We start from the raw sequence: 27991 nt of genomic DNA on the forward strand, positions 1-27991 counted from the left end.
GCACCTCTTCTCCGCCAAGAGAACACGGTATTCACCAAGTCCCGCTGTCTTACTCACATCTACCCGTGCTGACAGCTACTACGACGAGATCGTGCAGTATCGCACAAGACATCCACGACTTCAGCCTGTAGCCTCGAAGCCGTGCCACGATGATCGACTTTAGAGCGCCCAGCTTCCTCTTGGGGCTGGTGCTCCTTGTCTGCCTGGTCCAGCCGGCAGCTGCTTTTGGCGCCGGCAACATTGCCTCTGTTTCCAAGGTCGAGGGCCAAAACTGTACGCCAGCCGCCCGAGCTCTCCCACTTCTGTCTCGTCGCTGACTCTTTGAATCCACAGGGCGACACGGTGACATCGAAGATGCCTTGCTGTCCCTGGCAATGGCCCAGGTCATCAAGGGAGGCCGAAAGTTCAACAAGCGGACCGTCGCGCGAGTCTACTTCGGCAACTGGCTGCGTGACTACTCACAGGCCATCGACGTGGCCACAGTCAAGATGGTCTCTGCCGAGGCTATTCGACTGCTCCTCTGCGTCCTCGGTTTCATGTCCTTTGGATACGGCTCCGGCGAGTTCGAAGTTACCGCCGAGCGCCTCGGAACCTACCGCCCCGAAGATCACATCGACAACCCCAAGGGCTATGCCGAGGGCCTCGATGCCCGCGACTTTGACCCCCGCTTGAGAGGTCCCGTTGACGAGCGCGTCGAGCTTGCCATCGACCCGGAAACTGGAATGAAGAACTACATTGCCAACGAGCGAGCCGGTATCATGACCTCCGCCAGGCACGTCCGGAACCTGTTTGGTCGGTGTATCGAGCTTGGTCGCCAGTACAGGCGCTCGGGAAACAAGCCAGAGCTCTACGAAGCTCTCCGGCTGATGGGAACTGGACTGCACTGCTTGGAAGGTATGCCCATGATCACACTGCATGAGGTTTGTTAGACGGACACAACCGCATTTCTGACTGAATAATAGACTTCTTCGCCCACAGCAACTACATCGAGCTTGCGCTCATTGAAATGGGCGAGCGCGATGTCTTTCCCCACGTTGGCCGCAACACTCAGATCCAGCTGGAAGGTGCTCGCCATTCCGTCTACCCCATCACCACGGGTACCTTCGGAGGCGTCGATTTCCTCCACTCCGTCACCGGTGAAGGTGAGTGAATAATCTCTCCCAAGTCTTGTGGCCCTCCTTAACTGACGACTCCTTAGTATCGGATAAGTTGACACAGAATGAAATCGATGAGCTCGAAGGAGCTCTCAACGAAGGCAAGACCGGTGATACTAGCTTGCTCCAAAGCCTGCTCAGCAATCTTCCCCCTGGCATCCTGGGCAATAACAACCAGGGAGAAAAGCTCGACGAGATTCAGAACAATGCAGCTGCCGCCCAAGAGGAAACCGAGCCCGTTTCTCCCAGAGATCCTGAGGAGTTCACCATCTACATCCAGAAGATCTTCAAGCAGATTATGCCCGTCATTGAATTCCACGATAGCATTATGAAGAGCATCAGTGGTGCCATTGAGAACATTCCTATTCTGCCCAAGGTCATCGAGCAGTTGGAGGAGCAGCTCTCTATCTTTGTCTTCTCCATCATTGCTCCCTTCATCGTTCCTTTGATTCACCAGATTAGGAACGAACTGCAAACCGGATCCTCGGAGATCATTGAGAGCAGTAAGAAGGAGCAGCACATTGTCTTCGACGACGACTACTCCTCTGATCCCACTCACTCAATGCTTTCCAAGGATCACTTCTCCAACGTAAGTGCTCACCCAGGATGCTTGGACGAGGCTCCACGGGCTAATATATCTGTAGATTCTCAACGAGATTGCCGGTCGAACTGCGGCCAGGATGCTTCACTGGGTTGTGCCACAGATCATGGAAGCTTTTGACAACGACTCGGTCGATGTTGATCGCTTGCTGGACCGGATCGTGACCGGCGTCATGCACCACCCTGCCCAGCGCGAAATGGGCTATGACGGTGCCGCCGAAGCGCGACAGCTCATCTTCAACTCTGTCCAGGAATGGTGGAGTTCCATGGACGAGGAGCAACGGGAGGACTATCGCCGCAAGCTCTCGCCTCGGGGCGTCATCAACGGCGAAAACCACAAGGAGGGTGTCCACGATACCGGCCACGGCTGTGCAGGCAAGTTGAAGATGCGTAAGGAGTTTGGCGAGCCCGAGGGTGTTGAGGACCAGATTGCCGGCGCAGCCGCAACCGCCATCTTTTCAGGAGCCACCGGTGCCCTGTCCGGGTTTGTCTCTCAGAACACCGGAATCGACCTTCCTTCGTCTCAGCACGGAGGGTCGAGTGGAGGTGACCCTATCAGCGGTCTCATCAGCGGCATGGCGGGGAGCCTCCTGGGAGGGGCTTTTGAACAAGGCTCGACTCAGAGAGAAACCAGCTACGAGACTGGACGAGATGGCTCTTATACTCAGCGACAAACTGAGTACGGCCAACAGGGAGACAGATACGGCCAAGCTGAGTACAGCCAAACTTACCGCCCCGACGGCGGACGCGAATCCGAATATCGCCGCACTGAGCAACAGGAATCATACGGCGGCAGAGGCTACGGCGGCTCCAGCTACGAAGAGAGGCGCGAGACTTACGAGAGCTCCTCCGGAGCATATGAGCAGCGCACCGAACGACAGGAATATCGCTCTACGGAGGAAAGCTACGGAGGCGAATATGGCCGTCGCAGGAGTACCAGCCGAGGATCCAATGAAAGCCGTAAGAAGCACAGCCACAGCCACAGCCACAGCCATAGTCACAGTCACAGTCACAGTCACAGTCACAGTCACAAGCACAAGCATCATAAGAGTAGAGATTCTGACAGTGACTCAGAGAAGGAATACGGGGACCGTGAGGAAGGCAGCCGCCACCATTCGAGCTACGAACGCCGCGACGAAGACAGCTACGGCAGCGGCGGTTATGGACGACGCGAGGAGGATAGCTACGGCAGCGGTGGTTATGGACGACGCGACGAGGACAGTTATGGAGGCGGTGGCTACGCACGTCGTGAGGAGGACAACTACGGCGGCGGTGGTTACGGACGCCGCGAAGAGGACAGCTACGGCGGCGAATACGGATCCCGAGAGGAGGGCGGCCACGGCAGACGACACCACGGCCACCACCACGATGACGACGAGGCCGACGACGATGAGTACAGGTCCCGAGATCGCGGCGACAACAGCGGCGGTTATAGGTTCTAGTCGAATGTCGGTTTGGGAGTGGGCTGGCTACTCTGTGGGTAGTCATGTAACTTATGATGTGATGATACCTCGAGGGCAATCTGTCTGCTAGATAGTTGAAAAAAGATGGTGATGTATACCCATTACAAAGAGCCAGGTCGCTAACATGGATGAGCCTGAACACGAATGAGCCGTGAGAACTTGACGACACTGCATCAAGGTGTCATCCCTTTGACTGTATCCGGTTATTTCTCCCTATCTCTCTCCGCCTTATAAGCAATCTCAATAGTCATGCTATTCGCCACGTTCCAACATAGAAGATGTTCAGCAAAGACAGACGTGGACGTGCTCGGAAATTGAAAGCGCTACGTGAGGCAAAGGGGAGAAGAAGAGGTTCGATGTGGAAGTAGCGCGATATTACCTTTGTACATGGTAATGGAGAGCCGCTCTTAGGTACTCATCGGACTCACGAGGTCAACTATAAGGTAAGGAGGCAAATTCTGTGATAAAAGAAGGGTCAAATTAGGTAAGCTTAAAGGCTTGTAGTATCTATGTCATCTCCCTACTAGGTAGTACGAAGAGCATTCCTCCGCTATGAGAGTCAACAGCACAAGTCGTAGCAGCAGCACCGATACTTCAGACATACATATCACGAGAACAAAGAAAGGGGACAGAGTCACTAATCACGCCAGATGATGGATGAGAAGTTTGGCACGGGGCGGATAATAAACGTGATAGTCGGATGCCCCTAACCGCACGCTTTTCCTTTGTTTTCTTGGGACTTCTTCTCGTTTGTTGTACGTGTATATAAGCGAACTGTCTGATGTAGAAACCCTCAATGCCTCTGATCATTCAATCACAATTGTTCGTGTTTCGTCCTTTGTTTGAGTGCCATCACGCTGCCATTTGCGGCAAGTATACCTGCAAACTCGTATGTGCAAGTCAGTAGGTAGCGTAGGCAAGATTATACAGCGGCCTTTGCTCAACCGTTTGCTGGGAGGTCACTTTCGTTATCCCCCGTAACCATCGTATATGCGAGCTCGTAGCATGCACCTCCCCCTGACACCAGTACCACATTCTCTGTTTGGCTCTGTTGGCACGACTGTGCTGAGTACCACCAATGCTTGCGGGTGGCACTCCTTGCCTTGGCTTTTCTCAGGGGAAGAAGGTCATGGCGGGCTAACCGACGGAGAAATACAGCAGCCCCGACAGTGCTAGTAGTCCCGTATTATGAAGGCTTGTAGATCTCTGCGGGACTTGGTGACTGAGAAGCTGCGGTCCGAGAGAATGTGCTTGTGCAACCCGGAACGTAGATCTGTGTGGATGTATGGATCTGAATGCAGGTCAAGTATAGATATACTAGTAAGGTACTGGGCGTGAAGAGGTAAGCAGTATAGATAGAGGAGGTAGTATCCGATATCCGTCCAGCTGTTCCTGGCGATTCAAGCCACCCGACGGCTGTCCCGTGGCATCGACGGGAAACAGAAGGGCGCTAGGCAGGGGCCAATGGCAGTGGCTTGAGCCAATGCTGTTGGCAGACACGCTTTCCTGTCGCCATCCGATTCGCCGGCGTCTGATGTTATGATCTCGGGACCGAGAACGCAAAGGACCGCGGCGCTTGTCGTTGCAGCTACCTGATAGTATACAGTGGTGGTGCTGCCATGGACGATGTACCGAGACTCACCAGCAAGCGGGCATGCCCACTTGAGACAGATCAAGGGCCCTGAGATCGACTCTGCGCTCGTGTCTGCCTATTGCACAGCATCGTTAGCATGTTTAACAAGGCAAAGGGACGGGGGACCTTGTCAATCTGGGCTTTGGAGCCGGATGGGGACGGGCCAGTGGCGACTGGGCTCGTGAAAACAAAAAGATCCGCCGTCGAGGAAGCCACAGAAGTTCTGCTGCTGGTCAACCCTGACCCTTGGCTACTAGTAGTATACCGGATTCTGGTCCCCAGTCTTGCCAGTGCCATCTTGCCCGCAGCCTCGATCGCTCCATGCGTTCACCTCGGACAGGGGGCCTTGGTCGACGCCGCTGAGCTATTGACAGCCGCCAACACGGTCCAGGATTAGCGCCAGGGCCGCGGAAGAGGCTCCGGGCTTTGATGTCACAGTGAGGGACGGTTGCTGGCAAGTATTTGCTTGTTTGCGCTGGACTTGTCCGGGGTGGTCATCTTCTTTGGGCGAGTCTTGCTTTGGACTTTTGCTGATAGTAGTAGACGATACCAGATGGAGATGAGATGATGGCATCAGGAGGGCTTGTGCCATGGATATGGATTGCATGCATATCGTACGAAATGTGTGTAGGAAGGATTGATGGCTATGGACATGGTGGAGTTGGCGTTGATGCTGATCTCTGTATGCTGGTGATGTTGATTGACGGAGCGAAGAGGATCTGATAAACCTGAAAGTCGACCGCCTGTCGCATTTGGAAAGTCCATGCGAGGTGCCTTAGCAGACGTCGGCCAGAAGCAACCACGTGCACCGAACCGTTACTGTATCAAGTTCCCTGGGAATCACCGCCTTGGACAGCTTTTCCCACTGGTAATACTAGTATCGACCGCTTCAGATATCCAGCCAAAGAAGCCGGGAGAAGCCTGTGTCTGCCGGGGTGGCTACAACTACCAATAGCAGCAGAAACAGCCGGGATGGCGGTCCTCTGCAGCTCTGATCGCCACGACTAGCGATGCCTCAAGCACCCGCACATGCATACACGAAAAGGGCGCTTGGCATTTCCTCCTCTGAGCGACACCAGCATCCTGTTTGGTAGGACCTTGCCATGCGGGTTGCAAAAAACACCGCCGGTCTACCATATAAAATTGTAGGTGATGGGCGGCGGTGTTTTCTGCCACCCACTTGCTTGCCTGGCCTGATTCCCCTCCGTGGGTGCTACAGTGGCCACCTTGCTGATTTGAGCGACAATAGATAGGTACATGCCTTGATGCCCTAGTAGCGAAGGCTCTTCTTCGCTTCTCTACTGCTTCGCCGACGACTCCATGGCTGAATACTCGTACCTACCTACCCAGGTGCCATGGCTTTGCTTCACGCGATATGACGTGAGCCCCCGGCGCCGGATCCATCCCGTCTGCGACTCCATCTCTTGCTCTGCCCTACGAGCCATCCGTGTCGGCGCCGCTGCCTTTCGACACTGGCCCCGACTATGGCATCGGCATACCGTTCTTGGCAATGGCCTCAGCGCCTCACGGGTATATACATACAACTACTAGCACGGCATAGTCATGGCACTAGCAGCACGCAAGGTACCAATGCATTTTGATATGATGCTCTACAAGTATGATGACGAACGGCAGTGCTAATGTAATACTTGGCAACTCAGCGTCTGCCTCTGATCAGGCGGAAACTCGCCTCTGACTCGCCCGCTTGCCTCGGAAGCGGCAGCGTACCGCATCGCGCTTCCTTCCATCCCACCTGGCTCCGGAGATACGACCTTGTTCTTGCGGGGGCACACACGAGCTGGTTCTTGGCCTGCCAGTCACTTGAAGGCATCCTGTACTCGTACACCATATTGCCAAGGTAGGGAGTACGGCTGTCGAGCGCTGAGCTGCATCCCTGCCATCGAGGTAGGTAGTACGAGGTTCTCGTGCCGCAACCGTGCCTGCGCCATGCCTTGGATTGGCCAAGGTGACTAATTGATGAGTGTCAAGGCCAGATTGCCCGTAATACTACACCGTGAAGCCATCGTGGGCGGCTGGTTCCTGAGAGGGCAATTCCTGTTGACAGACACCAGAACCTGCACCTGCACAGCAGACACGCCACTTTCGGGTTGTGTCTGTCTTTCTCTTCCGACTTACCGTCCAGCCGCCCCGCCTGGGCCTCCACCAAGACGCAGGTTGGGCGTGTTGAACGGAAAGACAGGTAGCGGTACAAGGCAGCCCCACGGCCTAGCACGCCCCAGCAGACGTCGATAGCGCCTCCACAGGGCCTCCAGCACGGGGTAGCGGTGGGCTGGCTAGCGGACCAAGCAGTGGACTCGAGCAGCCCTTGAGGACTCCAGCGCTCACTGCTGCTGCCCGGACTACGGGTTTACGCTGGCCCCCTGGACTCCGCCGGTACCAGTACCTGGACTTGCGCCCACTGCACTGCACTGCATGCCGCCGAAGCTGCAACCTCCAGTGGCCCGCCATCCCTGCGCTCCCGTCTTTTTTTCCTCATCCTGATCTCGACTCGCCCGGCGGCCCCCCTACGCCAATTTGCTTCCTCCAAAACCACCGCCGCCCTCGCCCTCGGATTCGCGACAGCCTCCTCCTCGCTGCCGCCTCGCCTCTCCCTCGCCCGGCTCTCCGTCCTCACGCCGTCGCACCGCCGGTGCCTCGCAGACCATGACTGCCGCCTCCCGCCTCGCCAGCAACATGTGTTAGAAGAATGTGTGAGTCCTGCTCGCGCGCTCGGCCGCTGCTCTTTCAGCTCTTCTCTCCAGTCGACACTTGTGCAGCGGCCAAGCCTGCCCCTACGTGACCCCAGTCTTGGCGGCCGGCAACTGACGTCTCACAGCGCTCTCCGAGATTCGAAATGTCGTGTATGTTCATGCCGCGGACGAGATGGATGCTCTGCGTCTTGATGCCTTTTTTGACGCCCTCTGTTTGCTCTTCGCTTTGCTCTTCCGTCGTCACCACCATGGTCGCTCACTGTCCCTGGCCGGTGCAATCCGCCATCGCCGCCTGCTTCGGCCTTTGAGTGCTCCAGCTCTCTCTCTCTCCGCTTTGTCTGCTACTCTCCGCTATGGCCGGCTTCCCTCTCCTCGTGGGAGCGGCAGTGCCGTCACCAGCATCGCTTCCCTCGTGTTGCTCTCACAACCACTCTTCTTCCCTCTCACCAGCACGTCCTCGTCTTTATCTTGCTGCTCGCTCTCAATACCCGCTCCCATTTGTCCTCCGTCTACTGACTCTCCACTGCCAGGCTTCTCTTCAGTAATCCCGTCTGGGGTGGTGCCAAAACTGTGCCCACCACCATCATCAGGAATATCACCGCGCTCTCCGTGCGTCCATCCCCGATCCTCCCGCCTGCCCGCTTTCCCACCTAACCGCCAGCTGACATAATTGGGCCCGACAGAGTCAGATAGCATACGAGGAGCGCATCGACAGCAACATCACCACCTTGACCACCACCAATGCCGACACGCTCAATGGACTCATCCAGGGCCTATTATACGTTCCCGACATCAGCCGAATGCCGTCTTGTGATACCCAGCAGTACGACTTCATTCCCAGAAATGTTACCCGCCGCGCCAACCTCCCTCCTACCAACTACAATCTCATCGCCCTTGCCCCTTGGTTCAGCATAGACTGCACGCAGGCCTACCTCGCCGCCGCCCGCCTCGATCCCATCCGCGCCTTCATCTTCTACAAGCCAAACAACTCCACCAACAAGCCTCAGGATGTCAACTCTCCCGTCTGGAACCTCGATGACGATGGCGACTGGAAGAACCAGAACCAGTATCCCATCTTCGCCGTCTCGGGACTCGAGGGCCAGAAGATGATGACCCAGCTCAGCCTATATTCGGGAACCGTCGAGCAGATTCCTCATGGCCAGGAGATTTCCCAGCTCTATGGCCCCAACCCAAAGGACTACGTGCGAATATGGACCGAGTTGAACATGAAGAATCCCACCAACATCCCCGCGCTGTGGATATTCTTCCTCATTGTCATTGGCGCCTTGCTCGCCGTCATCGGTGGCACTTCGGTTGCCATGCATCTGGTTCAGAGGCGGCGTCGCATCTCTCTCAGGCGGCGCGTCATGTCTGGCGAGGTCGACCTGGAGGCCATGGGCATCAAGAGACTCACGGTACCGTCGACCTTTGTTCAGGGATTCCCGCTCTTCACCTACAACCAGGATCCGGACCAGCTCAGCGGCCATTCGACGCCCTCCTCTCCAACCGTGCGAGGGGCATCTCGCAGTGGGAAATCCTCCAGGAGAAAGCATCGACGTGATCGAAGCGCTTCCAGTGATATCATGTCCGCCAGTGAGCGCAGCATCCGCAGCACACGGAGTGTGCGGAGTAAGAGGTCAAGTATCACAGGATCTGATACCACCGCCACCAACTTCCAGCCCCGATGCCACATTTGCCTCGATCCGTTCGAACATCGCGTCACCGTCATCAAGGAACTGCCCTGCGGTCACATTTTCCATCCCGACTGTATAGACGAGTTCCTTCTCGAAAACAGCTCGCTATGTCCGATGTGCAAGCATTGCATGTTGCCCCGTGGCTACTGCCCTCCCATCACCAACGGAATGGTCCGTCGCGAACGCGCTCTGCGGAAGCTCCGAGGCAGGGTCGATCTGGACTTTTCTTCTTTGGAGTCTGGCGAGAGCAAGCTCAAGGGCTGGGGCAAGAAGATCTTCCATCCGGGCAGCCATGCAGCTTCGCCTGACGTTCCGATGACGCCAGTCAGGGTCAACAAGCCAAGCAAAGATGCCAGTGGGAAAAAGGCGTCGACGACATCTTCTGAGCAAACTGTTGCGGAAACAGAAATCAGAGAAATATCGCCAGCGACGCCGTCCGCGACAACGACGCTCACGGACGTGTCCGAATCGGAAGAGGATAACATCAGGGAGACGCCAGCCGCGGTTACGCAAGCTCCGGCGCCGACGACACGAGCAAAGACCCGCAAGCCTCAACCTCGTGCCCTGAGGCTGCTGCCCACGGCTCCCGAAGGCGTCGAGTTGGTCATGGCACATCCTCCAGGTGGCCACAGCCCTTCTTCGTTTGCTCGAGAGCGCATGCGGGAAATTGCAAGCCAGAACGCGCCATTCGACGATCCGGACCTGAGACGTCCCAAGTGTGAGTTTTGCTTACTTTTCCAGTCCGTTGAGATTGAGCTAACATTGATCTCCAAGGGCGGCGTGTCGTCTCGAGCGTATTCCCTGGATTCATATAACGTGTACTTGTCTGATTCCCTCTTCCTGGCAACACCCTTTTACTGCTTTGAGGAATAGCATGGCGTCGGCGTTCTCCTTCTCACGGGATGGTTCCTTTATTCTGTCATCCTTGGCTCTGTTTTCCTTATTTCTTTTTGTATCCATCAGCTGGATCAAGGCGTGTTGGCAACACATATGACGACTTTATCCCACTACTTCTTTACATCATGACAACTCTGCTCAAAACCCCGTCCTTTCAGACGGTTGATCAACATTGTAGAGACGAGATGATGGGACTCTTCTACGAGGGAAAGGTCCTGCGAGGCGACGTTTACCGGTTTACGATGCTACGCACTCTTCATCTAGATTTTTTTCAGACTGAAGAAGACGAGCGATATAGAGAAGGCTCGGGGCACCTGCTACCGCTGCCATGTTGGTCATGCTGGGGCCCTCCGGGAAGGATTGGCGGCGTTTGGGGCGTGCTTTTACTGTTTCCTTTTTGTGAAGGACAATTCCATCTCGACGTGTCGTTGTGGCCCGGTGGCTGCCACTTTGCACACGAAAAAAGGATATCACGGCTGGGACGGAATTGGACGGGTTCGATGTATGTATTGTATTTATGACGAGGTGTTAACGCCGTGTCGTCTGTCCATGCTGTCTTGGACACCTTTGGCCTTTGAGGAGACTGGAATACGATGCTGATGAGCGAGCCGCTGTCAATGAACAGGAATACGGAACAATTGCGAGTGTGAATTCAGACCCGTGTCTGCCACAGTAGACAAGCACAAACTTCGTCTTCCCTTTTAACCAGCTTTTTCGAGGAAAAGGAAGAGCAAAAGTGAAATGTGACTGTTCAATCCACATCCCGAGTCCATAACCAAGGCTTCAATGACTGTCCTCATCTCATCATACAAGAGGCGGCAGACGAAACTGTTATTTTTTCCTCTTGACAAAAAAGAACGCCTCCTCTGCGGGCGGGGGTATATCTAACATACTCTCTCCCTCAGCATTGCCCCCCTGAGGAGACCTTTCTCGCTCTCGGGAACGGACGTGGTATTTCTAGTTTGCGGTTCTGCTGCTTCCTTTCTTTCTTTCTTTCGTTACGCAGCGAGCTGGGAAGTGACTGGTTCAGGGCGGCTCTCGGGCGCTTCCTCTTTGCCTTGGTTTTTGCTTGAAGAGAGAAGTTTGAACGCTTTTTCGCCTTCTTCTGAATGGGGCTGGTAATCCGAAGCCCTCTATGTGAGAAGATTGGGGCGGAAAAGCCAGAGGTAAGAGAAGCAGTTTGAGTAGAGAATGGGAAGAGCGCGGCAGCAAAAAGCAACGGCTTTATCACGCACCCTCCTCCATCTTGGCAGCATCCTTATCCTTCTTATCCGCGTCCTCTTCCTTGGCATCATCACCCTCTTTGTCATCCTCGCCCTTTGCAGCAGCTTCAGGAGAGGGCGTCCCAGACGTCATCTTGGTATCCTCCCCATCCTCAGCCGTATTATCCTCCTTGACCTTCTTCGCCACGACGTCGTCCTCGAGATCGTCCTCCGCTTCGCGCTTTGAGGCAACGCTCTCGGCGCTGGGGCTCTTGGACCGCTCAAACGAGGGCTTACTGCTGCCGTCCTCCGCATCCTGACCCCTAACCGGGGACGCCTCTTCGACCGCTGCTGCGTCCTTTTCTTCAGCGTGTTTCCGGCCCACCGCGGCCTCGAGGTCGATGCCCTGCATCTCGATGCCGTCTTCGCCCACGAGGCTCGTCGTCTCCGACTGAGGGCCCGTGTCGCCAATGCCAATCTCGTCTGGTCCCCTCACATGCGGCGCCTCCTCCTCGTCCTCCTCGTCCTCCTCGTCACCCATGGGATGATCTTCTGACGGACCCGGACCCGCAGTACGTCCGCCCTCGCCCATCATGTCGTGTCCCTTGGTGAGCTGGCTGACGGGGACGATGCCGGCCCTCTGCTCCTGCCTAAGCAGCTCGCCTTGCGTGACGCCCCTCGAGGCCCCCATGGACGGCACGCCGTTGATGCTGACGGAAACGGTCTCGATGCTTCCCACGCCGTTGGGCCCTTCAATCGTCTCGGTGCTCTCGCTGTGGATCTGCGCGCCTGTCGTCGTCGGCGCCGCCGCCGCCTCGCTGACGCTCTCGGGAGGCGTGCTCCTCCTGACCAGCCAGGGAATGGGCGTCAACAGCGCTCCCCCCAGGGCCTCGTCCGAGCCGACCGCCACCGCCGTCGGGTTGCTCCACGACACGGCCATGGCGGGGTCGTTGGGCTCGTCGCCGTTGAGCTGGATCGAGGACATGTCCGGGATCGGCGGCGGCAGCGGGTACGTGTCCGTCCCCGAGGTCACCGCCGCGACCCTGTCCAGGGCGTGCAGGTACGACGCCAGCGCCTTGTAGTGCGCGCGCGGGCGCAGGATCAGCTCGGCGATGCGCTGGATCGTGTGTGGCGGGTACGACTTGAAGCTCGCGATGTGGCTCTTGTCCACCATGTCCGCGAGCTGCTTGGGCAGCGCGCCGGGCTCCTGGGTCTGCGACGAGGAGGGTTGTTGCTGCTGCTGCTGCGGCGGCGGCGGCAGCGACGACTGCGACTGAGATGCCGGCGCGCCTGGCTCTGTCTTCTCGGCCGCGGGCGCGGGCTGTTGCTCTTGTGCGGGCGCATTCTCCTTGTTGGCGTCGTCGGGAAACTGCTCGCTGGCGGGTGGCGATGATGGCGGGGAGATGGGCCGTCGTGTGTCCTGATACCGCGAGCGCGGCAGGGGGGGTGGCAGCTTGGGGATGGGGAACTCGTTGAGAACGATCTGCCAAAAGATCCAAGGGTGAATTTCCCGTTAGCAATTCCCTTTCGCATTCGACTGCTTTGGGCTTTCTCCCGCCCGCCGCAGATTGCTTTTGCCGCGACAGCGCCCAAGAGAATGTGGAACAAGACGCACCTTGTCTAAGCGCTCAAGAAGCTCGTCGCGCAGGGCTGGCCAGGCCTCTCTGCAAGGCGGAAACGAAGCAATTCACGTTAGCAAAAGGGCGGCTTCGGCTACGATAAGACGGGAAAACCAAAAGTATGAAAAGCCCACGTACGAAGCCACGAGCTCTCCGGCGGCTGTCCTGCCAAGCAAGTCATTGTCGCTGTCCACTTCCATGGGCAAAAAAAAATAAGAAAGGTCGTGCGTGAGTGGTGATGGGGATTTCGAGAGGTTGTTGCACATGCTACAACAGGTCGCCAGGGCTTTGGCTGGAGCTGATGGACTAAGAGGCGCCTAGGCAGTATTGATCTTGGTGGGGGTTGCGGCAAACCGAGGGTATGATGCTGGGTAAGTGCATAAGTGTACGCAGGCGTTAGACGCAGCTGCGATTCACCTGCAGCACCAGCTCAAGCAGCACAGGAGGAGGATTATATATAGCCATCACCTTCACCCAGGCGGCAGCGCAGATTGCGGCCTCATTTCAGCCTGATGCAACAAGAAGCAGCTAGTGGTGGCTTTTTAGATATTATCAGGAGGACATCGACTACTCAGATTACATTAAATACTCTATGGTAGCCTACAAAGACTCCATGATAAGAGGTCCATTGAACAACTACTTTCATTATCAATATCCATACGCTTGGGTAAAGCTGATGCTCCTCAGCTTCACAGAAAACCGTCCACGACTCAAATTAAGTGATTCGTAAATCATGCGCACATATCCCACCAAACCCAGCATCCCTCATTGAGCGCCCTGCTTCAAACCCATCCCCTTAAAGATCAAACTTGGCCTCGCTGTACAGCCACTTGGCCGGATCAAACACCACCTCAAAGCTCGTCGCGTCAAACGTGCCAATGGCGCAGCTCAGGTCGTGAAAGCCCTCCAGGCCCGTCACCGGCAAATCCTGCTCGGCGTCCGTCTCCTCGTGGAGATGCCAGCTGCCAGCCCGCTTGCCGTTCCTCGTGAAGAAGATGTCCACGCGAGGCTTGTGCGAGCCCGTCGGGGCAAAGGTCATGCCAATGCCGTACGTCTCGCCCGCGCGGAACTCCTTGGTGAAGTCTTTGCCTCCCCATCGGTCGTTGATGTACTTGTGCCCGTCGTCTCCATGGACACCCAGGCTACCGCGATGCCATCCTGGCAGGCGGAAAGACGGGTAGGGAAGGGCCACGAAACCCAAGGCCAGGTTGATTGTGCGGCTATCGCGACGAATCTTGACCTCGTAGTAGATGGTCTTTGGCGAGTTCGACACCGTTGGGTCGTGCTCACGGACCACGTAGAGAGGAGGGTAGCCGATGATGCATCGGTCGGGGCTGTTCTTGGCCGTGTGGCCCTCCCAATGGCCCGGTCCAAGCCACTTCAGGGTACCGTTGAAGCCCGCCGGCTCCATGAGCCGGATATTATTGGACACGAGAGCAGCCTTGCCTGGCTCATCGAGAACCATGGGTGGAATAAGCGGAAACTGCCGGCACCATGCCTCGCCAGCCTCTGCCTCTTCCTCCGTCGCGTTGTTGGCTGGCGACCTGTCATAGCCGCTGAAAATCAGAGGCGGCGGCGGGAAGAGAGAGGTGTCTGGCACGGCAGACTGCCAATCATGCGCCGCAGAAGACTGAGAAGCTTGGGGATTCGACGGAGGAGCAGCCCAGTCGGCCTTGCCAGCAGAAGGCGGCGGTCCTGGCGGCGGCGCATAGTCTTGCTCTTGTCGCTTCCCGGGAGGCGGGCCTGGAGGGGGGGCATAATCATTCTGGAGGTGTGACGGCGGAGGCCCCGGCGGAGGAGCATAATCATCTTGGTGCTGCTGACGGCCCGGCGGTGGTCCAGGAGGCGGCGCGTAGTCCTCCTCTTGTCGCCTTCCGGGAGGCGGGCCCGGAGGGGGAGCGTAGTCCTCATACGCCGACTGCTGATGCGGCGGGTGCTGTGCCTGCTGTCCATGGTACTGCTGATGCGGCTGCTGATACTGCGGCTGCTGTCCCTGGCCTTGATACTGCTGTTGTCCCTGGAGAGACTGCTGCCCCTGCTGGCCGTGATACGATTGCTGTCCATGCGAAAGGCCCTGAGAGCTCAGAGGTCCTCCCACAGCGGCGCTCCCCTGCGCCCCATACCGCCCCGTCTTCCCCTCGCCGCCCTGCGCGGGCCTCGGCGGAGGATCGTCGCTCCTCTCGTTCCGGCCGCCGAAACACATTGTGCCTCTGTCTGTCTTTTTGTCTGGAGATTAACTGTCCCGTTTGCAAATTTGGTCTGTTCGAGTGATTTGTACGCGTGTGGTGTTGCCTCTCCCCTCGTAAGGAAGGTGAAAGCAAATAATCGCTTCGTCACAGCTTTGTCTCAATCTGCGAAAAGAGAGAATGCTGATATGTGAGAGCGTGAGATCGGCTGATGGTATCTGGGAAAAAGCGATTGGGAGACTGAGAAATTGGAGAAAGGGGGAGATGAAAGAAAGAAGACGTGATAAACAATCAAGGCAAGGCGAGGTAAGAAAGAAAGGAAGCGGAGAGGCTTGCGTTTAAAGTTGGTGACGTTCGCGCTCCTTGTGGCTGTGCAAGGCCTGGAATCATAGCCTTCAAGGTTCACCTCAATCTTAAAACAGTCAATAGTACCAGCTTCTAGCAGGCGCTAATGTTGCTGCTTAAATAGTGGGTTAAAGCTGGTGGCTTTCGCGGCGGGGAAACTCGCCGCAGTTGGGCTGGAGCTCGGTGCAACACGCAAAAGCGCAAAAGGAGGCAACAAACACGCTCCGGACCCCGTCAGATGACGCCGGGCTGCCTCGGACAACTGCAGATGCGCTTCTTGCACAGCCCGTCAAATGCGTCCGTGATTTGGAAGATACTACTACTTTACAAGGCACAAGATATAATTCACAGATACGCACAAGCACACGTTATACGCAGCGAGTATCAATTTGTATTTGAGTGGCCAAAGCACCCAATGCTGCTCCGTACCATTATAAGGCATGCAGACATAGATGTAGCGCTGGACTCCCAAGATATTCCATCAAACCTCCTAGACCATTTATATCGTCTCATCCATGGCCTTGTCCCATTCTTGTCCCAATTCCAAACGCCATTAGTACATAAACAGAGGACTCATCAATAGCTGCCGACTCTTCATCTTCTCCCTTGCCCAACAATTAGCTGCCCCACGAGCTGGCATCGGCTTCGTCTGGATAGAAAAAGGCAACGACGCCAATGATGCAGTAGACTGCACACAGCAGAGCACCCTCAAGGTAGTTGCTCCGGCCGTCCAGGACAAGAAAGTTGACCATGAACGTGGACACAAAGAGGCACACCGTCTCGAAGAGCGTAAAGTACAGCGTCATCTCCTTGTCCAAGATCCAGCCCAAAATGACAACCAGCGGCGTGACAAAGATGGCTATCTGGATGGAGCTGCCAATAGCAACGCCAATCGCAAGATCCATCTTGTTCTTCATCGCCACGGTCACGGCGGTGACGTGCTCCGCCGCATTGCCCACAATGGGCAGCACAATGAGACCGATGAAGATCTCGCCGACGCTCGACGTGGCGACAACGTCTTGGATAGAGCTAATGAGGAATTCAGCACACGCCGCAACAAGACCAGTCGTCAACAGCAAGAGGATGACGGCTGCCGCCTGCGTCAGGTGCTCCCCGTCTTCTTCCTCATCGAGGCCGCTCGCCCTCGCTTTCAAGGCGACCAATGGCACCTGAGCCGGGAAAAGGGCACCGGGGGGTCGCATCTGATGGTTCAGCCTATCGGGAAGAGAGTTGGTGCGTCTAATGCCGTAGCGGACGCGTGGAACCGGGCCCGCGGCCATGGCAGACAAGACATCGGGCTTCTGGACAAAGACGGGAGGCGCCAGATTCTTGACAGACATGGATCGTAGGCCAGGAAATGGCCGCTTAGACGTCTCGTTGCCGCTATCGGCAGCTGGCGTATTCTGAATAGCGAAGTCGACACGGCGAGGCTCTCCGTCCTCGCCACGAGTCTGAGACTGCTCTGGCTGTTCACTGATCGCCGGCTGAGCATCGCCGTCGGCATCACGATGGCTGTGGTGACGACGATGCTTCTTGTACTTCTTGCGCATCTGTCGTATGCTAGATTTTCTGCGTCTGTGATGCGGCCTCTCTTCATCCTCGACAGCCTCTTCATTCGTTTCCACAGACGACAACCTAGGAAATTGTGGGCGCGAAGTCGAAGCCTCGGAAGATTCTTCCTGAGGACTGGTGGTTGTGGTGCCAAAAGACGATGTTCTGGTAGGCTGGAGGTCGCTGGTTTCGACAGAGGCCACGGACGACTTTCTCCTACGCCCATGGCGGAGGACCTTTCTCATCGCACGGCGAACTGTGTCCCGTGAATGGCTGGAATCGTCCGAATCCGAGCTATCAGACGAGCTGGAATCGGAGCTGGAAGCGTCCAGCCAGGCAGCGGCGGGACCAGGAACGGATTCAGCATCGACAATATTCTGCGGGGTAGACTCGTACAGATATGCGTGGGACTTGAGCTGGAACATGAGATAGATGACATATACCAGCAATAGAATCTGTCATTGTTAGTCGGTGGCGGACGCAATGTATCGGACAAGGCAACTTACAACGCTAGTGCCGCGACTGATCTTGAGGGACTGGTGGTCCGCCAGATTTGGATCGCTGAAGGAGGCGTGAAAAGCCGTCTGATGACCTGTTAGTCGAATCGCTCAAAAGGTGGGAAGTGGGCGGGATGTGGACATACGGGCAAAACCAGACTGATGACGCTCAAACTAAGAAGACACGCGCTCATCTGAGTCACGGTGCTGTTGTAAACCTGCTCCCGGAAGCGCAGTCCACCGAGGAAGAAGCCCATTCCCAGAATGAGCAGCAGGTTGGCCAGGATGGAACCCAGCAGAGACGCTTGGACGATGCGGATCTCATCCTTGACCAGGGCAATGATGAAGATGATCAATTCCACGGCGTTGCCAAACGTCACATTGAGCAGGGCGCCAAGTGCGTCGCCCATCTTGAGGGCCACCGACTCGGTCGCGAAGCTGAGGAGGCCGGCGAGGGGGATCACGGCAATGCAGTTCATGGCGAAGACGAGGCCGCTGTTTACGTTGCCAACGTTGGCGACGACGATGCCGACGGGCACAAAGACCAGCAGGACGTTGAACCAGCTGTGGGTGGCGACCAGCCAGAAGCTTCTACGGAACTCCTCGACAAAGGTACGCTTCTTCTTCTTGTTGTTGCTGCCACTGTCATTGTCGGTTCCGGTTCCCGCAGTCTCGGGGGCAGAGGTGTTTGCGAGGGCTTCCTTGGTTCCTACGAAAGACCCCTGCCCCTCATCCTGCGCGGATGGCGCTGATTTGCGCTTCTTGGCAAACGCGGACTTGAGGAAGCGGTGGCCATGTTTCTCGTCATCGGGGCTGCGAGCGCCATTGCGGCTGTTGGTCTGGTCGTTTGGAGTGGCGGTGGTGGTGGTGGTGGTGGAAGCAGCTGCGGCGGCGTGCTCGTGCTTGTTCGAGGGGGGAAGGTCGCGAAGCTCAGTATCCGGCCAATCGGAGCGTCCCTTGGTTACGGGCTGTGCATCAGAGCGTCGAGCACTTATATCGGGGTCTGTTGAGGCTTTCTTCATCGAACAGGTGTTGTTGGACAGCAGCGGCGCGAGGACAGGACGAGCAGGCAGGCAGCGAAGCAGACGCAGGGACAATCGTGCCAAGATCTGGACGAGTGCAAGATACAACAATGATGGAAGAGAGAGGGGGTTGGGGATAGAACCCGGGATGGAATGGGAAGAAGAGGAGGGTATCAACTCGGACGACAGAAGGCGGGAAGCAGGATCCCTATTTAAGCTGGCAAGAGGCGGGCTGTGGCTGTTGACGGGGAATGTGGATGACGCCGTGGGACAGGGGGAGGCGCCACGCTTCTGATAAGCCGTGCGCTAGAGCGTGTCCGTAAATACGTGTACATACGTACCTACTTGAGCCCTGAGCACACGATCAGCTGCCCAAGACGACAGTACTAGCCTCTACAGAGAACCATCCGTTCCTCTGCTGACCTCTCAACTGATACTCCTGGTATTATCATACATCCAGCAGTCCTCACAGTCTCAACACCGATCATCAGTCTCATGCGAAGCAAAACAGCAACCATCGACGCGCCACTAGATTGGTACCGTACCTCACGTACTCGCACGTTCAAAGTCTAGCGCCAGTCCTTGCAGTAATTCTTTCCGTGGGGAAGCAAGGCGGTGGCCTTCGGTCCAGCCCAATCAGAGCCTCGCCTCGCCGCTGCAACGACATCATCGCCAGGGCCCCGCCGTCATGCGCGCTAGCGGTCAAGGCCAACCGAAGCAGCATCTGGAATCGAAGCTGAACCGCGAGCTGCCTTTCTCGAATTTCCCCTGAGTGTCTCTCTCGTCGGAATCGCACAGATCGAAAACGTGTATCGGCCTTCAATCAGTTCTTCCGAACGTCATGCTTATCTCAATCGGCGGCATCTCACAGGGCGGGAAAAAAAAACAGGAACAAGATGGTCAAAGATAGATACATTTTGCTGCTACCCACCTTGTGCGAGTCCCCATCGAGCCGATTCCCGAGACTCGCCAACAGAGCCAGACAGGGTCCGAGACTTGCTGTCCGGAGCAAAACCGCCAACATGCCATCGAATACACAGCATAACCATACCTACCGGTTTCTCACACAATTTCAAGTCTGTGCAATTACCATGTTCTGGACATCAGCAAGAATCAACGCCTTCCCGAATCCATTGGAAGGTTCCAATGGATGGTTTGCACTCTTGGCCAACATCAGCCCATCCCCACACTTTTGCAAGCCCTTCCCGGCGCGGTACTCCATGTCCATCCATGTCCCTTACCTCAGACTCACAGCAAAAGACCGGTCCCCTAAAATCAAGCACCACCAACAAGGATGCTCCTCCCAAAACCAGGTCCTCGCATGCCTCAATTCATCCAACCGGACAATGGCCTCCCACATCCAGCAAACCAATGAACCCGAAATCGCCGCCTCGGCACAAGGAATCGAAACGAAACCCAATCCAGGAAATCCCATGCGAAGCCCAAACAAAACACGTGCCCCGGCAATAATGCTCCAATGCTTAACCCCCACATCATCGCCTTGCCTGTCCTAGTAGTCCCTGCTTCGCCACACTTCTACGCCGTAGCGCACAGCATCAGCCACACCGCTCATGACTCCCAAACTACGCGTAAAAGGCCAGCAGCCAACAAACCGCAATATGACGTTACATTCGATTCGGCGGGATAACCAACAAAGCTCGGTGAATCCCATCACAAATGCCCTGATTACCCCCGCCCATCAACTTCAAATGAAAAGAAAAGCCTGTCAATGACGTTACGTACGAAGCACAAACGCACACCGTGCAACCTGAAAAAAAAAAGTGAGCTGATGTGATTGATACATCATGTCTTCGGTGAAAAAAGGGGGCAAGTCTCACGGCATATCCAGTGTAGCCCGCAACTCCCTCGCTGAATGTCGTGTGAAACACTGACTCGGCATTAGTTATCCGGCAAATGCAAACTCACTAGCACTACACCTATGTACTCGAAAGCATGGGTAAGGTACTCCTATAATGTCTATCAAACTAATATAAACAACCAGTAAGATGGCCATCAATAAGTAAGTATTACATAGGCAACGAAAATGTAAACAGATACTCAGTAGAGAGATACAAATTGAAGGAGAATCAAGAATGATATTGGTGAAGTCGTATTACAACCCCATAACCACACATCACAGTAACCACACATCACAGCAACCACACACAACCCCATATCCCACAATGCAAAACCCCCACCACAAACGAATACAGGAACCAATACAACATCGAAAGAAACAATGAAAGTCTACAAGCCACCCGCCTCGACTCACCACGATGCAGCCATCACCACGAAACAAGATGAGAATTTCACCTCGCACACACACACGAAATAGTTTTCCTCATATTCACACCCCTCTTTCGAACCCTCGAAAGGCGAAGAAACACGATAGTAGAAATGCAAAGCAAGTCAGAGCAAAAAAGCAGACCTCTCCTTATTGAGTTCTTTCCCCTCCCCCTTTTCAACAAAAACTAAAATGTCATATCAAGGACTCCGCTGAATGTCCTGCCAAAACAATGCCTAACGAAACAGACAAGAACAAGGGGAGGGCATCAAGTGTTACAAGTACAACAAACAATACAGGTATATCAAACCACAAAATCCCAACACACACCGACTCGAACTTTCTACCCGATTCAAAGGAAATAGAAAAGAAAGACAAGATAAGAAGATATTGTACCACGGGCTTTCTGATGCCGCATCACGAGATCCCACAACCAAATCCAGTCGAGGAGTGTGTGTTCGTGCGTGAGTGTATTTGCTTCATAACAGCCTCCACATGAGCGCAATATACGATGGGCAAGATCATGCTAGTCGAAATACAATACAAAGGAAAGACAAGAAAAAACAGTTTAAAAACAGTGCCGGATAAGGCATGCCCCCTTCCCATCCAGCGCACCCAGTGGTAGTAGTAGGCCATATAGGCACAAGCTACTCCTGGCCAGTTTTGTAAGCGGGGATATTAAAAAGGCTGAACGATATCTGCTTGCGCGCTCTGATGATTACAACTTGATGTTGGCAAAATTCGGCGATGCCTCCTGTATGGAAATGAAAAATGATATAACAAGGTGACCAAATCGCGCCGGTCGAACTTCAAGGAGCCAAAGCCCTCAGAAGTAGACGGCGCAACGGGGGACTTTTAGGCTGGCTCCAGTGCAAAATCCGTAACTTCATCGCGCTTTGGTTTCTCAGGCCATCGGTTATCGCTCATCGCCGCCCCTGGCTTTGCCGCGTCTCCTGAAAAAGTCCATGACGCGCTTCGCAGCTCCACTGCTTCCCTCGTGGCCTCTGTAGTCGCCCTGGTCGTAGGCGTCCGTGAAGCGCTTGTGGCTCTTCTGTAACACTCCGCGACCGGTGCCAATACCTCGCCCATCGAAGCCTTCAGATTGGGTGTATCCGTACTGGTAGGGGCCCTGCCGAGCTCCCGCAGAAGGCTGATGCATGTCGACCGATGTCTCGGAGCCACTGTTGAGGTGTGCCCCTTGCTGCAGATACTGGGGGATCGCATTCGGTCGTCTGGCAGCGTCTGCCGGTGTTAGGTTGTTGTTCGGGTTTTGATTGGGCGGAACGGCCGCATCTGGCTGCTGGCCATCGTAGGCGTTGTCGAAGAAAGGGGTGCTACCTCCGTGGGTCGTCACGATCCGTCCAAGGTCAGCGGTGCGAGGGTTTTGGATGGGCAAGTCTTGCGAAGAAGGGGGAGCGCTTCCGAAATCCTTGGGATTGCCAAAAGACTTGAGAGAAAAGGACGCGGGAAGAAGCGAGAAGCGTCGGCGCTCCTTTTTGTCAATGGAGTCTTGAGAGCCGTTGATGCTTCCGCTCGCCTTCTTTCCGAGGCCGAGAGTAAAGGATCGGCGGGATGCCTTCGAGTCTATCGAGGGCCGCGACCGAGGCTCCTCTCCTGCAGCCATGCCAGTATTGGCCATGCTGATGGGGGGATATTTCTTGGTCTTTTCAGCCGACTGCTCCGACTTCTTTCCCTTGCGACCAAACACGGACCCGCTCCGGCCCAGAAGCTTGGAGCCAATGTCTCCTATCGTGTTGGACCTCTTGTGGCCCTTGCCATCACTGCTCTTAGGCTCATGGAAGCCTGACATCCGCGCAAACTTGGTGGGAACGTTGGTGCTGGTTCGCCCTAGCTCCTCCTCCTCGTTGCCAGCGCCGGCGGGCTGCTGAATACGGCCTTGAACATTTGTGTCAGCAATGGCAGGAGGCACTGGTTGCCCATAGTTGTTGCCTCCAGATTGCAAGCCAAGGGAAGTGGCAGATTGCATAGAGTTGCCAGTGCGTGGACGAGCGTTCGCTGCCGGAACACCCATGTATGTGTTGTCGGCGGCCGAGCGAGCATCCCGCGGCGGCTGAGGGATTCCACTTGTTTGCGTCCCAGGGGGCGGACCTCTCTTCGACTGCGGTCGTGCCAGGTGCCTGTCGTCCAGCGACAAATCGTCTGAGGCCGACTCGTGATGATGCCGCGACGTCGGCGGAGCCTGGTGCCTGGACACTTCTGGCTCGGCACCGCGCTGCGTCTGGGTGACGGGCGCAACGTACTCGACCTGGACGGTACGACGCTTGGCGTCCTTGGATGTGCGCTGGGTAGTTTCGGGAGGCGAATCGATCTTGCCGTGGGTCTTGGCCAAGCCACCAACGACGGCGGGTTGAGGAGATTTCTGCTTTGGCGCTTCGCGAACGGAAGCGCTCCTCGTAACCATGGGAGCCTCGGCATAGTCTGAGCCCGTGGCGCTGACGCTCTGAACCTCGGATGGTGATGTTGTCGAGCTCGTGATGAACTCGACGACGTGGGCATACTCGCTCAGCCAGCTGTGGCGAGCCACCTCGAACAAGTCCGCTCGCTTTCTCGGGTTCGGCACGAGGATTCGTCGCAGGAGATCTCGAGCATGGGGCGTCACGTATTCGGGGAACGTCAGAGGCGTAGTGACGATGTACTTGTACAAAAGGTTGATGTTATCGCCTTCTGGGTTGGCAGGGTCGTCGTCGAAGGGCAGGTAGCCGGCCAGCATGGCGTACTGTTGATTTCCAGAGTCGTTAGCTGTCTGGTCAACACAAAAGAGGCAGAGAATCCTCTGCACTTACCAAGATGACACCACAGCTCCACACATCAACCTTTCTTCCGGTATACAGCGAGTCGCTCACCACGAGCTCGGGCGCAGCATAGCAGGGGCTGCCGCAGCTCGTCTGCATCAAGTCGCCCTTGCGCATCCCGTTGGGCTTCACCTTGTCGATGCCAAGCCGCTTCACATACTCGCGGTCCGACAGGTTGAGCTCCTCTTCCTCCGTCAACTCGTCACGGGGATCAAAGGTGTTAGCAAAGCCAAAGTCCGTGATGATGATGTTGCGATTCCGGTCGAGAAGCAAGTTTTCCAGCTTGAGATCACGATGGACGATGCCCTTTTTGTGAAGGTAGCCCACTCCAGACACCAGCTGGGCAAAGAGTCGGCGCGCCGAGTTGTCTTTCAAGTAACGATGATTCAAGATGTAGTCGAAAAGCTCGCCTCCAGATGCGTATTCGAGGATAATGCCAATGTATCTATCAGTCTCAACCATGTCTATCAATCGCACAATGTTCGGGTGGTGGATGCCGCGGAGAATGGTAACTTCGCGCTTGATCTTGGCCAGCCGCGACGGGTTGTGGCCAACGGTATCTCTCTTGATGAGCTTGATGGCAACCTGCATACATCTCGTCAGCACTGCTCTTCTCTTCGGAGGGGAAGCCCTCTTCCCTCCTCTTTCTGTCATGACGGGCGGAGAGGGACACGGGCGAAAAGACTCACCTGCACGTTGCTATCCTGCTTCCATCCAAGCTTGACCTTGCCAAACTCTCCCTCGCCAATGGTGTTTCCCAGGATGAAGTCGCCAAACTTGGTGGTTGCCTTGGTGTTGCGGCTGTGGTCCTGGCGGCTTCGGCCGCCTCGTCGCTCCTCAGATGCGGCAGTCATGGAGATGACGGGAGGGGGCGCCGCGGGATCGACGTCCTGGGCTAAGCTGTGGTGAGTAGCGCCACGGCCGTTTGCCTCCTCGCCGTTGGAGATGACCCGGTGCAGGCTTTCGCTTGCCTCGCGCGAGGACTTGGAATTTGTCGCCGTCTGATGGGTGCGGATGGGGATGGGGATGGAAGAAGGCGGTTCGGAGGCATGGCTTCCGCGAGCACTGGCGGGCTGAGCTGAGGCTGAGGAATCCTGCGGAGTGTGGTAGTTGGAAGCCCTCTTAGTCCTGGCATGGTCAGCAGCGCCGTTTGTGTCACCGCGAGAGGCGATCCGCGAGCCATCGGGCTGGGCACGGCGCGGTGAATTGTTCATCTTGTCGACCGAGTGGCCGCGTCCGTGGCCAGTGTCGGGATTGTTGGACGAGGTTCGCGGAGGGGCGACGGGCGCAGACGCCAGGCGGTCAGCCCTCGAGTGCTGGTCGGCGGCGGCAGCACGGGTCGCGCTGGTGGGAATGCGGGAGTTTAAAGGAGCGCTGGGGTCGGATGCAGCGGAGGCGCCTTGGGCGCTGGAGTCGCGAGAGGGAGGACGCCTTGACGATGGTGGTGTTGATGCGCTCTGGGCATTGTGGATGTCCCGACTGGGCGAGGACTGCGACTGCGAGTACTGGCGCTTGGAGGTTGGCAGCGAGGACGGCAATGCGGTTGGCTGGTGTGGAGGGGCCGTTTGGAGAGCAGCCGACGACATTCTTCCCGCGTTGCTACGCGTGACGGGCTGGCCCACCAGGGGTCAGTTCTTAACGGACGGCTGCGGAGACGGTGCGCGCAAGCTGTTGGAGAGGAGCACGACGATGTTTTCGTTCTGAGGCGACTGTCAATGCTTTGAGCCAGGAGCGGACGGGCAGCAGCTGAGCCCGTGTATGTGTCAGAGAGGCTGCAGAGGGAACGACGGACCGTTTTCGTTGGCTTGGGGACTCGCTCGCAGCGGTGAAAGAAGACAAAAAAAGAAAAGGTCCAGCGGCGCGCAACCTTGCGAGGGCAACGCGGCAGACGCTTGAGCCTCAGCAGGAGTAGCGGCTGGTTGGCGTGGTGTTTGTTGTTGTATTAGTAGGACTAATATGTATGAGAGAGAGGAGGATCGGGGGAGCGAAGACGGGCCAAGGCCAGGACAAGAGCCCAGACAGAGAGACGGCGGCTGCTGATCAGCTGGAGACGAAGCAGAAGCAATAACAAAGGGCGGCCACAGGCAAGACAGGACAAAGTCGGGTCTCTCGAGGTGTGCCGACGAACCAATTCCGCACGATCTCAGCGCCCGTTTCGACGGAACAGCGAAGCACAGCTTGGGGGTTCTTTGTTCCTTCTTCTGGCGAGTTGTTTCACAGACGAACGTCGTGGCCCAGCGGATTCAGCAGATGGCAGATGAGCGATCCCCTGAAGTGCTCAAGTGGGCAGGCCGTCCGGACGCGCGCAGGGCCAAGGGGGAGGAGCCGACAGGGTTCAGGATGTGGTTGTGCAGAGCAGGTACTCGGTACGGCCTGGTCGTACTTGGTGCTACCGCAGCTGCTATTACTACTACTACTACCTAGCCGTGCTGGATGTGGTGTAGCAGCAGCTGGAGCAGTAGGGCAGGACGAAGCGCGGATTGGGGCGCCTGCTTGGTCCTTGAATATGGCCGACCCGGCGTTGCTCGCAGCCCGTGGATGTTCGGGGCTGGAGGCTGGAGGTTGGAGATGGCGAGGAGCAGGTGAGGGTTCGGTGTCAATGGCTCTGGACTGGAGTTTTGGCAGGGCGAGTCGCAGGTGCTGTAGCTGGCAGCTCTAGCGATGACCGCACGCTGAGCTGAGCTGAGCTGACGCTGTTGCCACTGCCAGCTGCCGAGCAAGGCAAGCACCAGTCACCTCGCTCACAGACAGACAGCACGTTGAGGTACCAGAGACCAAGCATGCAAATTGATCAATTACCGTGATCCAATTCGATCAAATCGAGCAATTTCAGAGAGCGTGATGATAGTAATATCAACACGTGCAGCCAGGCCAGCCCGCAGCAATTCCAGTTCTACAGCTATGTATCTGCGGTTGTGCCACAAGCAACTGAAGGTGAGACCACCTCGGTATTACTATTACACGGTCAAGGTATTTGCAGGTATCAAATGGCACCTCAAGCAAAAGGAGATTGGGCGCGGCCACAGCAGAGGGCGGCCGACATGGACCTCTTGAAAAGCCGCGACACGGCGGACGGGCCAAGGCCCAGCCCTTTCGCGAAATTGATCGCGCAGCACGAGATTGGAGGTTGTGAGATGGGAATGGATCAAATGAGGCGCTGGAGCGACTCAACTTGCACGAACCGCAGCCGCTGGACCCGCGCCGCTCAGTGGAGCCGCTTCGGTGTTTGCATGTCCAAAAGTGCCTGGAGGTAGCCGTACCTTGACCGGATGGCGTTTACTTCCTCACCTTGGCTTACCTTGTTGCCGTACATCTCGTCTGCCCGTCTCATCACGCATCCTCTCATTTACCTTGTTACTCGCAACTGTTTCGTCAGATTGAAGCGCCGCCCGTCGTTGCTGTCGCGGCAATACGTACTCGAGCCTCGAGGTATCCAAGACCGCAACCCCGGCCGAAACGCGCTACTAAGGCAGGTCAACAGATTTCAGGGGGGGGCCCTCGTCGGTTCCTGCATGCATTTGATGCAAGTACTGGTACGGGCGATTACAGGCAGCATGCATGACTGACTGGCTGCGCCGGAGCGTCACGATGGCGGCCAAATTAGCTCTCACCCGGCCGAGCAAGCAGAAACCCTGCGCTGCCCTCGAGCCGGCATTGATTGATCTCTCTGCAAGAGGTGAAGGGGTGGGTGTTTTTGCTCTGCTACTATATTACTCCAACAGTATGTGAAGGAGAGAGAAACGCCCTGCTAATCCGAGGACAGGTGCGGATACGGGAATGGGTCAAGTACAAGTACGAGTATTTGATGCATCATGAGCACCTGCATATCGAAAGCAAACAACAAGTCGGACAATTTTCCATTCATATACGCTCCCTACAGCGGCTGTCTTACCAAGCCGCATGAGCCACCGTGAGCCTTCCACAGTGCATCAATATATCGATACTCTCTGACGCAGTTCAAGCAGTTGACAGTCAGCATCATCATCCACAGCATCATCGGCATCAGCATGCTCTCATCACGGCCGCCTCTCCCGTCCCTGGCTTCCCAATGCCGGCCCTCGTCGTATTGGCTACGTACTCGGACAGCCTGGAGACCAATGCCCTCAGCTTCTTCCCTCGGTGACGCCGCAAACACCTTCTTGGCCTCGGCGCAAGGGGGACCCCCGGTAGCGCAGCCGTGAGGTGGGTTCCTTGCAAGGCCATTGATTTCAGTTTCCGCATGCCATCTAATACTAGCCGCAAGGGACAAACAAGCCGGACGAGCATTGCTCGCTTGAATGCGCCATTGAGCAGAAGACCCGAAGAGAGAGGTCATTGCGA

General features: G+C 56.3%; 7 protein-coding genes across 7 annotated transcripts; 2 read left to right on the forward strand and 5 right to left on the reverse strand.

Moving 5' to 3' along the window:
• Nucleotides 1–149: 149 nt before the first annotated feature.
• BBK36DRAFT_1157866 (Het-C-domain-containing protein) lies at nt 150–3196 on the forward strand (the record flags this gene model as incomplete). The annotated part of the gene is made up of 6 exons (XM_024894044.1): nt 150–273; nt 334–894; nt 963–1142; nt 1199–1743; nt 1799–2714; nt 2829–3196. The coding sequence occupies 6 exons, from the start codon at nt 150–152 to the stop codon at nt 3194–3196; spliced, it is 2694 nt and encodes an 897-aa protein (XP_024751512.1).
• Nucleotides 3197–7914: 4718 nt separating this feature from the next.
• BBK36DRAFT_1167459 (hypothetical protein) lies at nt 7915–10070 on the forward strand (the record flags this gene model as incomplete). The annotated part of the gene is made up of 3 exons (XM_024895051.1): nt 7915–7947; nt 8245–9973; nt 10030–10070. The coding sequence occupies 3 exons, from the start codon at nt 7915–7917 to the stop codon at nt 10068–10070; spliced, it is 1803 nt and encodes a 600-aa protein (XP_024751513.1).
• Nucleotides 10071–11379: 1309 nt separating this feature from the next.
• On the reverse strand, nt 11380–13173 carry BBK36DRAFT_1133101 (hypothetical protein; the record flags this gene model as incomplete). Its single annotated transcript, XM_024892066.1, has 3 exons — nt 11380–12837; nt 12970–13018; nt 13112–13173. The coding sequence occupies 3 exons, from the start codon at nt 13171–13173 to the stop codon at nt 11380–11382; spliced, it is 1569 nt and encodes a 522-aa protein (XP_024751514.1).
• Nucleotides 13174–13769: 596 nt separating this feature from the next.
• On the reverse strand, nt 13770–14591 carry BBK36DRAFT_1114221 (hypothetical protein; the record flags this gene model as incomplete). Its single annotated transcript, XM_024890001.1, has 1 exon — nt 13770–14591. A coding segment is annotated over one exon (822 nt), but the record flags the coding sequence as incomplete, so codon positions are not given.
• A 1528-nt stretch (nt 14592–16119) lies between these two features.
• On the reverse strand, nt 16120–18622 carry BBK36DRAFT_1195204 (hypothetical protein; the record flags this gene model as incomplete). Its single annotated transcript, XM_024896883.1, has 3 exons — nt 17771–18622; nt 17562–17639; nt 16120–17471 (listed from the first exon to the last, which is right to left on the reverse strand). Exons 1-3 carry the CDS (start codon nt 18572–18574, stop codon nt 16122–16124), a joined length of 2232 nt encoding a protein of 743 aa, XP_024751516.1. The 5' UTR covers nt 18575–18622.
• A 3152-nt stretch (nt 18623–21774) lies between these two features.
• BBK36DRAFT_1115194 (Ca2+ transporter) lies at nt 21775–25136 on the reverse strand (the record flags this gene model as incomplete). The annotated part of the gene is made up of 4 exons (XM_024890107.1): nt 21775–23595; nt 23663–24256; nt 24361–25070; nt 25109–25136. The coding sequence occupies 4 exons, from the start codon at nt 25134–25136 to the stop codon at nt 21775–21777; spliced, it is 3153 nt and encodes a 1050-aa protein (XP_024751517.1).
• Nucleotides 25137–27419: 2283 nt separating this feature from the next.
• Nucleotides 27420–27986, reverse strand: BBK36DRAFT_1139700 (hypothetical protein; the record flags this gene model as incomplete). Its single annotated transcript, XM_024893329.1, has 2 exons — nt 27420–27491; nt 27564–27986. 2 exons carry the CDS (start codon nt 27984–27986, stop codon nt 27420–27422), a joined length of 495 nt encoding a protein of 164 aa, XP_024751518.1.
• Nucleotides 27987–27991: the final 5 nt, after the last annotated feature.

The sequence above is a fragment of the Trichoderma citrinoviride genome, assembly GCF_003025115.1.
Source record: "Trichoderma citrinoviride strain TUCIM 6016 unplaced genomic scaffold BBK36scaffold_4, whole genome shotgun sequence".
Classification (NCBI taxonomy): Eukaryota; Fungi; Ascomycota; class Sordariomycetes; order Hypocreales; family Hypocreaceae; genus Trichoderma; species Trichoderma citrinoviride.